General features: G+C 42.8%; 1 protein-coding gene across 5 annotated transcripts in view; it reads left to right on the forward strand.

Annotated features, from left to right (window-relative positions):
* The first annotated feature begins 5,508 nt into the window (after positions 1 to 5,508).
* Positions 5,509 to 13,430, forward strand: part of LOC106570731 (FH1/FH2 domain-containing protein 3) — a 191,231-nt gene continuing 183,309 nt past the window's right edge. For 3 of the 5 annotated variants that reach the window (XM_045709310.1, XM_045709312.1, XM_045709313.1), the window contains exon 1: positions 5,509 to 6,019. In XM_045709310.1, coding sequence (XP_045565266.1) covers positions 5,855 to 6,019 — 165 coding nt within the window. In that variant the 5' untranslated portion in view covers positions 5,509 to 5,854. The remainder of the gene's footprint in view (positions 6,020 to 13,430) is intronic. The other 2 variants (XM_045709309.1, XM_045709311.1) reach the window with 1 other exon arrangement.

Here is a 13,430-nt window from a genome sequence, read left to right on the forward strand (position 1 = left end):
AAACTTGTGAGATCGTTATTATACAAATTGTCATTCCTTTTAAATTTGTGGACATTGACTATTCCAAGCTTAAGTAGGCCTTTAGCGAATCTGTTGTTATCATGTTTTATCACTTAACTTATCTCTATGTCCTCCTCCCATGTACACATTCTTCACAAACCTTACCCTACATTATTCCATCTCTCTTACATTCTCCACGTGCAGTCAACTCACTATTAGTATACATCTTTATACATACGTACTCCGTTGAAGTGCACTGGAGTTCACCAATCCAAATTCCTTGAGATCCATTTCTCTGTGTCTCCTCTGTGTTCAGACCTGGAATGATTTCGCAACATTTATCAGGAGGCTTTTGATCTATTTCCGAATTCATTTTATTTGACCTGTTATTTGTCCGGCTGAAAGAGCTGTCGGACGCTGAGGGGAAGGGGTTATGTTGGTTTGATAGAGATGTCTGATGTTGTCCGCTCTCTCTCATTCTCTCTCAATGAACCTGCCTCCACTTTTCTGTTTTTAGTGTTTTCCCGGGAACAAAGGCATTGTAAAACAATGAATGATTGTGTCTTTATTGGAGGACATGCCATGCTGTAGCTAGAGGAGTATGTTAGAGGGACACTGGGATGAAAGCTAATGTAGCTAAATAATCTGTTTCAAAGTGTCGGTCTGGTTGAGATGTTCCGGTGGTAAATATTTGAAAGTGTTTACTTCCAGTCAGACCATTGAGGACAGCGACAGTGGCTGCGTCCCAAATGGGCACCATATTCCCTATATAGAAGCACTACCGGTGGCTCTATGGCTCCCGAGTGGCGCAGCGGTCTTCATCTCAGTGCTAGAGACGTCACTACAGACCCTGGTTCGATTCCAGGCTGTATCACAACCAGGCCGTGACTGGGAGTCCCATAGGGCGGTGCACAATTGGCCCAGCGTCGTTCGGGTTAGGGTTCGGTCGGGGTAGGTCGTCATTGTGAATAGGAATTTGTTCTTAACTGACTTGCCAAGCTAAATAAAGGTTACATAAAAAATATGGGCCCTATTCAAAAGTAGTGTGATAATGGTTGTTTTCACTTAGTTAGACCACATTACAGTGTGATAATGGTTGTTTTCAAGGTAGTAAGCCTACGCTCTATGTAGAAATACTGTACGTAGACAATGGAATTCAATCAAACCGACCACTCCAATGTTTCAGCCTGGTCTCATAGACTACACGTAACATAGTAAATGCAAATCCGGTACAAGTTTAGCATTTTAGCTAATTAACAACTTTCCAACCATTTACTACTTTTTAGCTACTTTGCAACTTCTTGGCATGTTAGCTAACCTTTCCCCTAAATCTAACGTTAACTATTTAACCTAACTCCAAACCCTAACCTTAACACCTAGCATTGCTAATGTTAGCCACCTAGCTAACATTAGCAACCTAGCTAACATTAGCATTAGCCACCAAGCTAACATTAGCGTTAGCCACCCATCATTCAGGGCAGCTCCTTGGGTGCTGTCAAGGAGTTACATTAGAAGTGCCCATCCAAGAAGGCTCAAGGTTATTGGCCACAGATAAAATGACGTCAAATCACATTATATCTACAGTAGCTTTGATTGGACTGATCATGTCAAAATCTTAGCTAGCAGTCATCATCATGAATCAAGTCGACAATCTACTGGTAAATCATTTTCAATCCTTGTCATATGAAGAGAAATAATTAGGTAAGACACATTTTAGTTTCCCTACATTAAAATCACCGGCGACTCGATGTGCATTTTCTTGTTTACTTATCGCTCCATACAGCTCGTTTTTACGGCAGGCTTAGTGCCAGCATCCAATTGTGGTGATAATTAGACAGCTATGAAAAATATAGATAAAAACTCTCTTGGCAAATAGCATGGTCTGCAGTTTATCATGAGGTATTATAACTCAGGCGAGCAAAACCTAGAGACTTCCTTAACATCAGAGATCTCGCACCAGCTGTTGTTAAACAAATAGACACAAACCTCCTTCCTTATTAACCTTAACCTGAAGGTCTTGACGATGCATGGCAAAACCAGCTAGATGTATATTATTCATGTCGTTGTTCATCCACGACTCAGAGAAACATAGAATATTACAGTTCTTCAGGTCCAGTTGATAGGATAATCTTGAACAGAGCTCATCCAGTTTATTCTCCAGTGATTGTATGTTTGCCAATAGGAGGGTAGAGGCGATTTATTTACTCATCGATGTAGTCTCGTCAGGGATTAGGCCCTGGAAATTGATGCATATAAAATATCTTAAGTGTTTCCCTTCAAAAACGTATTTGGGATCGGTGTCCCGTCCACGGAACGGTTGAGCTAACGTAGGCTAATGCGATTAGCATGAGGTTGTAAGTAACAAGAAAATTTCCCCATGACATAGACATATCTGATATTGGCAGAAAGCTTAAATTCTTGTTAATTGAACTGCCCTGTCCAATTTACAGTAGCTATTACAGTGAAAGAATACCATGCTAATACCCTCGACATTCTAGCCGAAGTCCAGCGCGCTATCGACTGTGCCGCAAAAGCATGCTCGAGCGGCAGAGTCGATATCCACGCCTATAAACCCAGGGTTGTTGAACTATTGTTTGAGGAGAGTGCATAGTTTTGAACATGAAAAGATTTTGAACAATAAAGAGATCATATTTATTTTGGAAAGTCACAAAATAGAACATCTACATTCAAGACAGGAGAAACAAATTGATTCAGAAGATAATAAAACATGTTATTTTAGTTTTTTTCTCACCTTGTTTCTATTACTTTCTAGCATGTCAAGCTAACTGACAAGAGTAGCTAGCTAGCTAGACAGCTAGCATTTTAGCCATGGATTGTGCACCTTGTATTGTTTAGCTACATAGCTAGCTGATTTTTTCCCTTTGAAACCAGGGCAGAAGAAAGCAACATTCACCTCCACAAATGCTGTTTACATTGATATCCATACTGAATGCTGTTTACATTTATATCAATACTGAATGCTGTTTACATTGACATCCATACTGAATGCTGTTTACATTGATATCCATACTGAATGCTGTTTACATTGATATACACACTGAATGCTGTTTACATTGATATCCATACTGAATGCTGTTTACATTGATATCCATTCTGAATGCTGTTTACATTGATATCCATACTGAATGCTGTTTACATTGATATCCATACTGAATGCTGTTTACATTGATATCCATACTGAATGCTGTTTACATTGATATCCATACTGAATGCTGTTTACATTGATATCCATACTGAATGCTGTTTACATTGATATCCATTCTGAATGCTGTTTACATTGATATCCATTCTGAATGCTGTTTACATTGATATCCATACTGAATGCTGTTTACATTGATATCCATACTGAATGCTGTTTACATTGATATCCATACTGAATGCTGTTTACATTTATATCCATACTGAATGCTGTTTACATTGATATCCATTCTGAATGCTGTTTACATTGATATCCATACTGAATGCTGTTTACATTGATATCCATACTGAATGCTGTTTACATTGATATCCATACTGAATGCTGTTTACATTTATATCCATACTGAATGCTGTTTACATTGATATCCATACTGAATGCTGTTTACATTGATATCCATACTGAATGCTGTTTACATTGATATCCATACTGAATGCTGTTTACATTTATATCCATTCTGAATGCTGTTTACATTGACATCCATACTGAATGCTGTTTACATTGATATCCATACTGAATGCTGTTTACATTGATATCCATACTGAATGCTGTTTACATTGATATCCATACTGAATGCTGTTTACATTGATATCCATTCTGAATGCTGTTTACATTGATATCCATTCTGAATGCTGTTTACATTGATATCCATACTGAATGCTGTTTACATTGATATCCATACTGAATGCTGTTTACATTGATATCCATACTGAATGCTGTTTACATTGATATCCATACTGAATGCTGTTTACATTGATATCCATACTGAATGCTGTTTACATTGATATCCATTCTGAATGCTGTTTACATTGATATCCATACTGAATGCTGTTTACATTGATATCCATACTGAATGCTGTTTACATTGATATCCATACTGAATGCTGTTTACATTGATATCCATACTGAATGCTGTTTACATTTATATCCATACTGAATGCTGTTTACATTGATATCCATTCTGAATGCTGTTTACATTGATATCCATACTGAATGCTGTTTACATTGATATCCATACTGAATGCTGTTTACATTGATATCCATACTGAATGCTGTTTACATTGATATCCATTCTGAATGCTGTTTACATTGATATCCATACTGAATGCTGTTTACATTGATATCCATACTGAATGCTGTTTACATTGATATCCATACTGAATGAAGCAGTTAAGGGACGAACATTTTTCATTTAATTTAAGGGGGAAATTTGCCTTAAAATGTTTTTGTGCAACTGTTAAGAAAACTTTAACTTAAGATGTTTTATGTAACCGGGTCTTGGTCTGGGATGAGTAATACATTTACAGCTGCCGACTCCTTGAAGTAGAAATCTTCAAACAATTCGAGGTTAGTGATCGTTGTTCTGATGTCCAGCAGCTGTTTATGGTCATACGAAATGATGGCGGTAATATTATGTACAACAAAAGTTGAGATTAGTTTTTTAAAAAAACACACACACACACGAAATAGCAGAATTGGTCAGGAACCCGTAAGATGGCAGCTATCCATCTCCGCAGCGCCATCCTGGATACCCCTCAGCCCAGGTTTAATATATTTGCAGTACTTAGTTAACAACATACCTTCTCACACTTCTTGAAAGCTGTAAGCATCTTCCTTTTGAAGGGCCTTAGCGTCAACGTAAATAGACTACCTCATTGTCGGTTAGATCGGATTAGAGCAGTGCACTTCTTCGGTTCTGGTGCATGATTAACAGTTTACCAGAAGAGGTCGCAATTTGCTTTGAAATCAGACGTAGTCCTCACTGTTACGTTAATGCCAGAGGAGAGGAGGGGGGTCGCAGGGGGATGGATTTGCCCTCTCTCTAGACGACACACCGGCTGTCCCATACAGACTAAGCTCTCTCTCTCTCTCTCTCTCTCTCTCTCAATTCAATTCACTATCCTTCGCTCTCAACTCAATTACAATATAAGGGGCTTTAAATATGTTTTCATTGCCAAAGCAAGTGAAATAGATAATAAACAAAAGTGAAATAAACAATACAAAAATTAACAGTAAACATTACATATTTCACATCTCATATTATGTGTACACTGTTGTAATGATGTGCAAATAGTACAAAATAGAGTACAAAATAGAAAATAAACAAACATATGGATTGAATTTACAATGGTGTTTGTTCTTCACTGGTTGACCTTTTCTCTCTCTCTCTCTCTCTCTCTCTCTCTCTCTCTCTCTCTCTCTCTCTCTCTCTCTCTCTCTCTCTCTCTCTCTCTCTCTCTCTCTCTCTCTCTCTCTCTCTCTCCAGCACCTTGCCTGCCTCTCGTGTCATTGGCCACCTGCTGTGAGCCAGCAGCGACTCCGCAGTGACACGGTACCAAGGCAGAGTAACAGGACAAATCGGTTCTCCCTATGGGCGCACTAACCAACCAGCGAACCGAAACAGTTTCTCATACCGGTCCAATCAGACTTCACGAGAAGTCACCCACACGAAGTCTGTTTATAGTAGCCCACCCAACCAGAGAGCTGATCGAACTTGGCAACCTGCTGTTGTTGTTGTTGTTGTGTTGTTACAAGGCAAGCAGGAGAGACAGTGCTCCTTGCTAGGCGACGGGTCTTATCGTTAACCTCGGTTAGTTACCCCACCCTCATCGGAGGAGCCTCTTGGATGGATACATCATGGCTACGTTTGTCTGCAGGGTCCAGTTCTTAGACGATACCGATCCATTCAACAGCACCAATTTCCCGGAGCCGACCAGACCGCCACACTACACGTTCCGAGAGGATATCCCGCTTATCAATCAGATAGCAGGAGTCCACCGGCTACTTAGAGCCCCGCATAAGGTTTGTCATGTTTTCATTTTGCCACACCTATTTTATTCTGGATTAATGCATTTCAATGTTGTTTTTTTGTTTATTCATATATATATAAACTTGGCAATGTCGTAGTCAGTCACAAACTTTATCTGGTGGGCTATTTTTTTTAAAAGATCAACCGCGAACGCAGTTTGATTTTGCAGACAGGCGAGTATATTTGGTAGGCTACAACACATTTAAACACCGATGTCAAAGACACTCAAAAGTATTTGTTTGTCTTTATTTGTCTCTCTCTCTCTCTCTCTCTCTCTCTCCTCTCTCTCTCTCTCGGTTTAGTTCTCTCCACGTATCTCACCACTGCAGCATATTTAGCTGCAGACAGTGGTTAATCGTATTCCTGCATGACTAGTTGCCCGGTGGGTTTTCTATTCGTGTGTCTCAGCGACAGGTGGGCGCGAGGCTTTAGTTTCGTTCAGCCAGCCCGATATATCCGGATGAACGCGCGCTCAGACCCCATTCATTAATAAAAATTACTGAATAACGTTGACGGTCACTGGTGTGGAGTCGGTGTCTAAAACACTCATATAGGTGTTTGAGATTATGCAAGCCCTTGCTTCTCTCTCTCACACACACACACACACACACACACACACACACACACACACACACACACACACACACACACACAGGGAGAGAGAGGGACATGTCACACCACACATGTCCAATACATCAGAGTGGTTTTCCAGAAGTAATTCCACAGTGAGGCCATCTTTAAAAGCCACAAAACAAACGTCATATGTCCCTGAGAGAACACACTGACATCCTGATTACCTACTGTAGTCTGCACACGGACACATGGAGTATGCATTGACTTGTTGTTTGTATTTGTAGCGTTTTTTTTTTTTAAATTGAGTTATTAAGAAATCAGGCTTCCAGTCGTGGGAATCCATTTTGAATAGTAAGTCATACGCTCTTAGAAGTGCTGTCTAGAACCTGAAGGTGTTCTTTATGTAACAGTGTAGCTTCCGTCCCTCTCCTCGCCCCAACCTGGGCTCGAACCAGGGACCCTCTGCACACATCGACAACAGCCACCCCACCGAAGCATCGTTACCCATCGCGCCACAAAAGCCGCGGCCCTTTGCAGAGCAAAGGGGAACAACTACTTCAAGGTCTCAGAGCGAGTGACGTCACCTGATTGAAACGCTATTAGCCGCGCACCACCGCTAACTAGCTAAGCCATTTCACATCGGTTACACTCAGCTGTTTGCATAGGAGAACCCCTTTTTGAATAACTATTTTGAGTTCCAGGTAGAACCCTTTTCAGTTCCATGTAGAACCATTTCCACAGAGGGTCTATCAGGAACCAAAAAGGTTCTCCTAGGGGACAGCTGAAGAACCCTTTTTGGAACCCTTTCTCTGAGAATGTAGAGTTCCATAGGGCTCTGGTCTAAAGTAGTGCACTACTACCCTATAGACCCTGGTCTAAAGTAGTGCACTACTACCCTATAGACCCTGGTCTAAAGTAGTGCACTACTACCCTATAGACCCTGGTCTAAAGTAGTGCACTACTACCCTATAGACCCTGGTCTAAAGTAGTGCACTACTACCCTATAGATCCTGGTCTAAAGTAGTGCACTACTACCCTATAGACCATGGTCTAAAGTAGTGCACTACTACCCTATAGACCCTGGTCTAAAGTAGTGCACTACTACCCTATAGACCCTGGTCTAAAGTAGTGCACTACTACCCTATAGACCCTGGTCTAAAGTAGTGCACTACTACCCTATAGACCCTGGTCTAAAGTAGTGCACTACTACCCTATAGACCCTGGTCTAAAGTAGTGCACTATGGAATAGGGTGCCATTTAGGATGAAGACATAGTAGGCTAAATGATACATCACAATGTGATTATAATAATATAGTCAGTCTGGTTAGGGACCATCACACCAGGTTATAAACTGTCTGGTTAGGGACCATCACATCAGGTTATAAACTGTCTGGTTAGGGACCATCACATCGGGTTATAAACTGTGGTTAGGGCCCATCACAGCAGGTTATAAACTGTCTGGTTAGGGACCATCACATCAGGTTATAAACTGTCTGGTTAGGGACCATCACATCAGGTTATAAACTGTCTGGTTAGGGACCATCACATCAGGTTATAAACTGTCTGGTTAGGGACCATCACACCAGGTTATAAACTGTCTGGTTAGGGACCATCACATCAGGTTATAAACTGTCTGGTTAGGGACCATCACATCAGGTTATAAACTGTCTGGTTAGGGACCATCACATCAGGTTATAAACTGTCTGGTTAGGGACCATCACATCAGGTTATAAACTGTCTGGTTAGGGACCATCACATCAGGTTATAAACTGTCTGGTTAGGGACCATCACATCAGGTTATAAACTGTCTGGTTAGGGACCATCACATCAGGTTATAAACTGTCTGGTTAGGGACCATCACATCGGGTTATAAACTGTGGTTAGGGCCCATCACAGCAGGTTATAAACTGTCTGGTTAGGGACCATCACATCAGGTTATAAACTGTCTGGTTAGGGACCATCACATCAGGTTATAAACTGTCTGGTTAGGGACCATCACATCAGGTTATAAACTGTCTGGTTAGGGACCATCACATCAGGTTATAAACTGTCTGGTTAGGGACCATCACATCAGGTTATAAACTGTCTGGTTAGGGACCAACACATCAGGTTATAAACTGTCTGGTTAGGGACCATCACATCAGGTTATAAACTGTCTGGTTAGGGACCATCACATCAGGTTATAAACTGTCTGGTTAGGGACCATCACATCAGGTTATAAACTGTCTGGTTAGGGACCATCACATCAGGTTATAAACTGTCTGGTTAGGGACCATCACACGAGGTTATAAACTGTCTGGTTAGGGACCATCACACCAGGTTATAAACTGTCTGGTTAGGGACCATCACACCAGGTTATAAACTGTCTGGTTAGGGACCATCACACCAGGTTATAAACTGTCTGGTTAGGGACCATCACACCAGGTTATAAACTGTCTGGTTAGGGACCATCACATCAGGTTATAAACTGTCTGGTTAGGGACCATCACATCAGGTTATAAACTGTCTGCTTAGGGACCATCACATCAGGTTATAAACTGTCTGGTTAGGGACCATCACACCAGGTTATAAACCGTCTGGTTAGGGACCATCACATCAGGTTATAAACTGTTTGGTTAGGGACCATCACATCGGGTTATAAACTGTGGTTAGGGCCCCTCACAGCAGGTTATAAACTGTCTGGTTAGGGACCATCACATCAGGTTATAAACTGTCTGGTTAGGGACCATCACATCAGGTTATAAACTGTCTGGTTAGGGACCATCACACCAGGTTATAAACTGTCTGGTTAGGGACCATCACACCAGGTTATAAACTGTCTGGTTAGGGACCATCACATCAGGTTATAAACTGTCTGGTTAGGGACCATCACACCAGGTTATAAACTGTCTGGTTAGGGACCATCACATCAGGTTATAAACTGTCTGGTTAGGGACCATCACATCAGGTTATAAACTGTCTGCTTAGGGACCATCACATCAGGTTATAAACTGTCTGGTTAGGGACCATCACACCAGGTTATAAACCGTCTGGTTAGGGACCATCACATCAGGTTATAAACTGTTTGGTTAGGGACCATCACATCGGGTTATAAACTGTGGTTAGGGCCCCTCACAGCAGGTTATAAACTGTCTGGTTAGGGACCATCACATCAGGTTATAAACTGTCTGGTTAGGGACCATCACATCAGGTTATAAACTGTCTGGTTAGGGACCATCACACCAGGTTATAAACTGTCTGGTTAGGGACCATCACACCAGGTTATAAACTGTCTGGTTAGGGACCATCACATCAGGTTATAAACTGTCTGGTTAGGGACCATCACACCAGGTTATAAACTGTCTGGTTAGGGACCATCACACCAGGTTATAAACTGTCTGGTTAGGGCCCATCACATCGGGTTATAAACTGTGGTTAGGGCCCATCACAGCAGGTTATAAACTGTCATATAACTGTCATATTGGTGTCATAGCAACATCTGTCTGGTTTTGTAGGGATCCCATGGATCTCTCTCTCTGTTTTGTCCTCCTTCTAACATGTCATTATGAGACTGATGGCCGTGCGTTCTGATTGGCTGTTGCTCTGAGATCCCGTAACATGTAAAATATAGCCTAGTGTCCCAGAATGCCTGTGGGTTAGGCCCGGAGCCACACAGGACTTTGTTCTCCTTGCTTTGGCTCTCTGTGGTTTGACTTCCTGATGATCACTTCTTCCTCCGTCTCCCCGGGTCTATTGGAGTCTCAGACGGAACTCTACCCAATAGCATCTACCGTGACAGAATAAACTCAAATCTAACCCGCAGAATGGTCTGAAAGTGTGTGTGTGTGTGTGTGTGTGTGTGTGTGTGTGTGTGTGTGTGTGTGTGTGCATTCCACGTTCGTTTGTGTCTTGCTCTGTCTTTTTTTGGTGTGCGTTTAGGTCTGTGTCCACTGTTCACGTGTTTGCATTTGTGTAAGTGTTTGGAGCAGGTAAGTCTGGAATCGGACCAAAGACAACATTATATGTACAACTAAACTAACCCTGAAATGCAAATCTAATCCCTGGCCAATCCCTTTGTCCTCCAGACAGACAGGCAGGGAGACACACAGACAGGCAGGCAGGCAGGCAGACAGGCAGGCAGACAGGCAGGCACACAGACAGACAGACAGACAGACAGACAGACAGACAGACAGACAGACAGACAGACAGACAGACAGGGCAGACAGGGCAGACAGGGCAGCAGGGAAGCCGAGAGGGATATGAGTAGCTTGAAGACTACTTGTCCTCTCCTGTGTGTAGAAGCATTTGGAAGGTTTCCCTTCTGGACTACACTTTTACATTATGAGTCTGTTCATTTAACTAAGCAGACAAAGTTACTAAACAGACACAAGCTACAGTAGATTTGTTCCGACTTCTGCCGACGTCGATGCCCCTCCTTGTTCGGGGCGGTGCTCGGCGGTCGACGTCTCCGGTCTTCTAGCCATCATCGATCAGTTTTTCGGCGGACAGGGCTTTGAAGGCTCTGTTTTCCTCAGTTCCTGTGTTGGCTCATCCGGATCTGTCTTTGCAATTCATAGTGGAGGTGGACGCGTCCGAGGCTGGGATAGGAGCTGTACTCTCTCAGCGCTCGGGTACGCCACCGAAGCTCCGCCCCTGTGCCTTCTTCTCGAGGAAGCTCAGCCCGGCAGCGCTAACTATGACATGGGGGACCAGGAGTTGTTGGCTGTCGTCAAGGCTTTGAAGGCGTGGAGACATTGGCTTGAGGGGGCTAAACACCCTTTTCTCATCTGGACTGACCACCGCAATCTGGAGTACATCCGGGAAGCGAGGAGACTGAATCTTCGCCAGGCAAGGTGGGCCATGTTTTTCACCCGTTTTGTGTTTACCCTCTCTTACAGACCAGGTTCCCAGAACGTTAAGGCAGACGCATTGTCCCGGCGTACTCCGTTCGATCCATCCTGGATTCGAGACGTCGGGCGAGGGGTCTTCAGTACCTCATGGACTGGGAGGGGTACAGTCCGGGGGTACGGTCCGGGGGTACGGTCCGGAGGAGAGATGCTGGGGTTCCGGTGGAGGATGTGTTAGATCCTTCCCTGCTTCGAGAGTTCCATCGTCTCCATCCGGATCGCCATGCACCTCGTCCTCCGGGTCGTCCCCGAGGCCGGTGACGAAGCGCGGCTGGAGCCGCGCGTCGGGGGGGGGGTGTACTGTCACGACTTCTGTCGATGCCCCTCCTTGTTCGGGTGGTGTTCGGCGGTCGGCGTCACCGGTCTTCTAGCCATCATCGATCAGTTTTCTCATTTTCCATTGGTTTTGTCTTGTCTTCCTACACACCTGGTTCCAATCCCATTAATTACATGTGTATTTAACCCTCTGTTTCCCCTCATGTCCTTGTCGGTGATTGTTTGTGATGTGATGTTACGTGGGTTGTGTTATTTTTTTTTTTTTATTTAAATACTCCATATTAACCAACTTGGTTTCTCCTGCGCCTGATTTTCCTGCCACCTACACACACGAACATGACAAGATTTGCATATTATAGTGACCAATAGGTCAACTGTGAAGTAGCTACACTAGATTTGCATATTATAGTGACCAATAGGACAGCTGTGAAGTAGCTACAGTAGATTTGCATATTATAGTGACCAATAGGACAGCTGTGAAGTAGCTACGGTAGATTTGCATATTATAGTGACCAATAGGACAGCTGTGAAGTAGCTACAGCAGATTTGCATATTATAGTGACCAATAGGACAGCTGTGAAGTAGCTACAGTAGATTTGCATATTATAGTGACCAATAGGACAACTGTGAAGTAGCTACAGTAGATTTGCATATTATAGTGACCAATAGGACAGCTGTGAAGTAGCTACAGTAGATGTGCATATTATAGTGACCAATAGGACAACTGTGAAGTAGCTACAGTAGATTTGCATATTATAGTGACCAATAGGACAGCTGTGAAGTAGGTACAGCAGATTTGCATATTATAGTGACCAATAGGACAGCTGTGAAGTAGCTACAGCAGATTTGCATATTATAGTGACCAATAGTTCTTCCCATCTCACAATGAACCAAAACTGCCTATTAACAACTAGACATGAATGGAGTCAAGCTGTCCTCCAACGCCACCAAGAATAAACATATTACAACTAGACATGAATGGAGTCAAGCTGTCCTCCCAACGCCACCAAGAATAAACATATTACAACTAGACATGAATGGAGTCAAGCTGTCCTCCCAACGCCACCAAGAATAAACATATTACAACTAGACATGAATGGAGTCAAGCTGTCCTCCCAACGCCACCAAGAATAAACATATTACAACTAGACATGAATGGAGTCAAGCTGTCCTCCCAACGTCACCAAGAATAAACATATTACAACTATACATGAATGGAGTCAAGCTGTCCTCCAACGCCACCAAGAATAAACATATTACAACTAGACATGAATGGAGTCAAGCTGTCCTCCCAACGCCACCAAGAATAAACATATTACAACTAGACATGAATGGAGTCAAGCTGTCCTCCCAACGCCACCAAGAATAAACATATTACAACTAGACATGAATGGAGTCAAGCTGTCCTCCCAACGCCACCAAGAATAAACATATTACAACTAGACATGAATGGAGTCAAGCTGTCCTCCCAACGCCACCAAGAATAAACATATTACAACTAGACATGAATGGAGTCAAGCTGTCCTCCCAACGCCACCAAGAATAAACATATTACAACTAGACATGAATGGAGTCAAGCTGTCCTCCCAACGCCACCAAGAATAAACATATTACAACTAGACATGAATGGAGTCAAGCTGTCCTCCCAACGCCACCAAGAATAAACATA

The sequence above is a fragment of the Salmo salar genome, chromosome ssa27 (assembly GCF_905237065.1).
Source record: "Salmo salar chromosome ssa27, Ssal_v3.1, whole genome shotgun sequence".
NCBI lineage: Eukaryota > Metazoa > Chordata > Actinopteri > Salmoniformes > Salmonidae > Salmo > Salmo salar.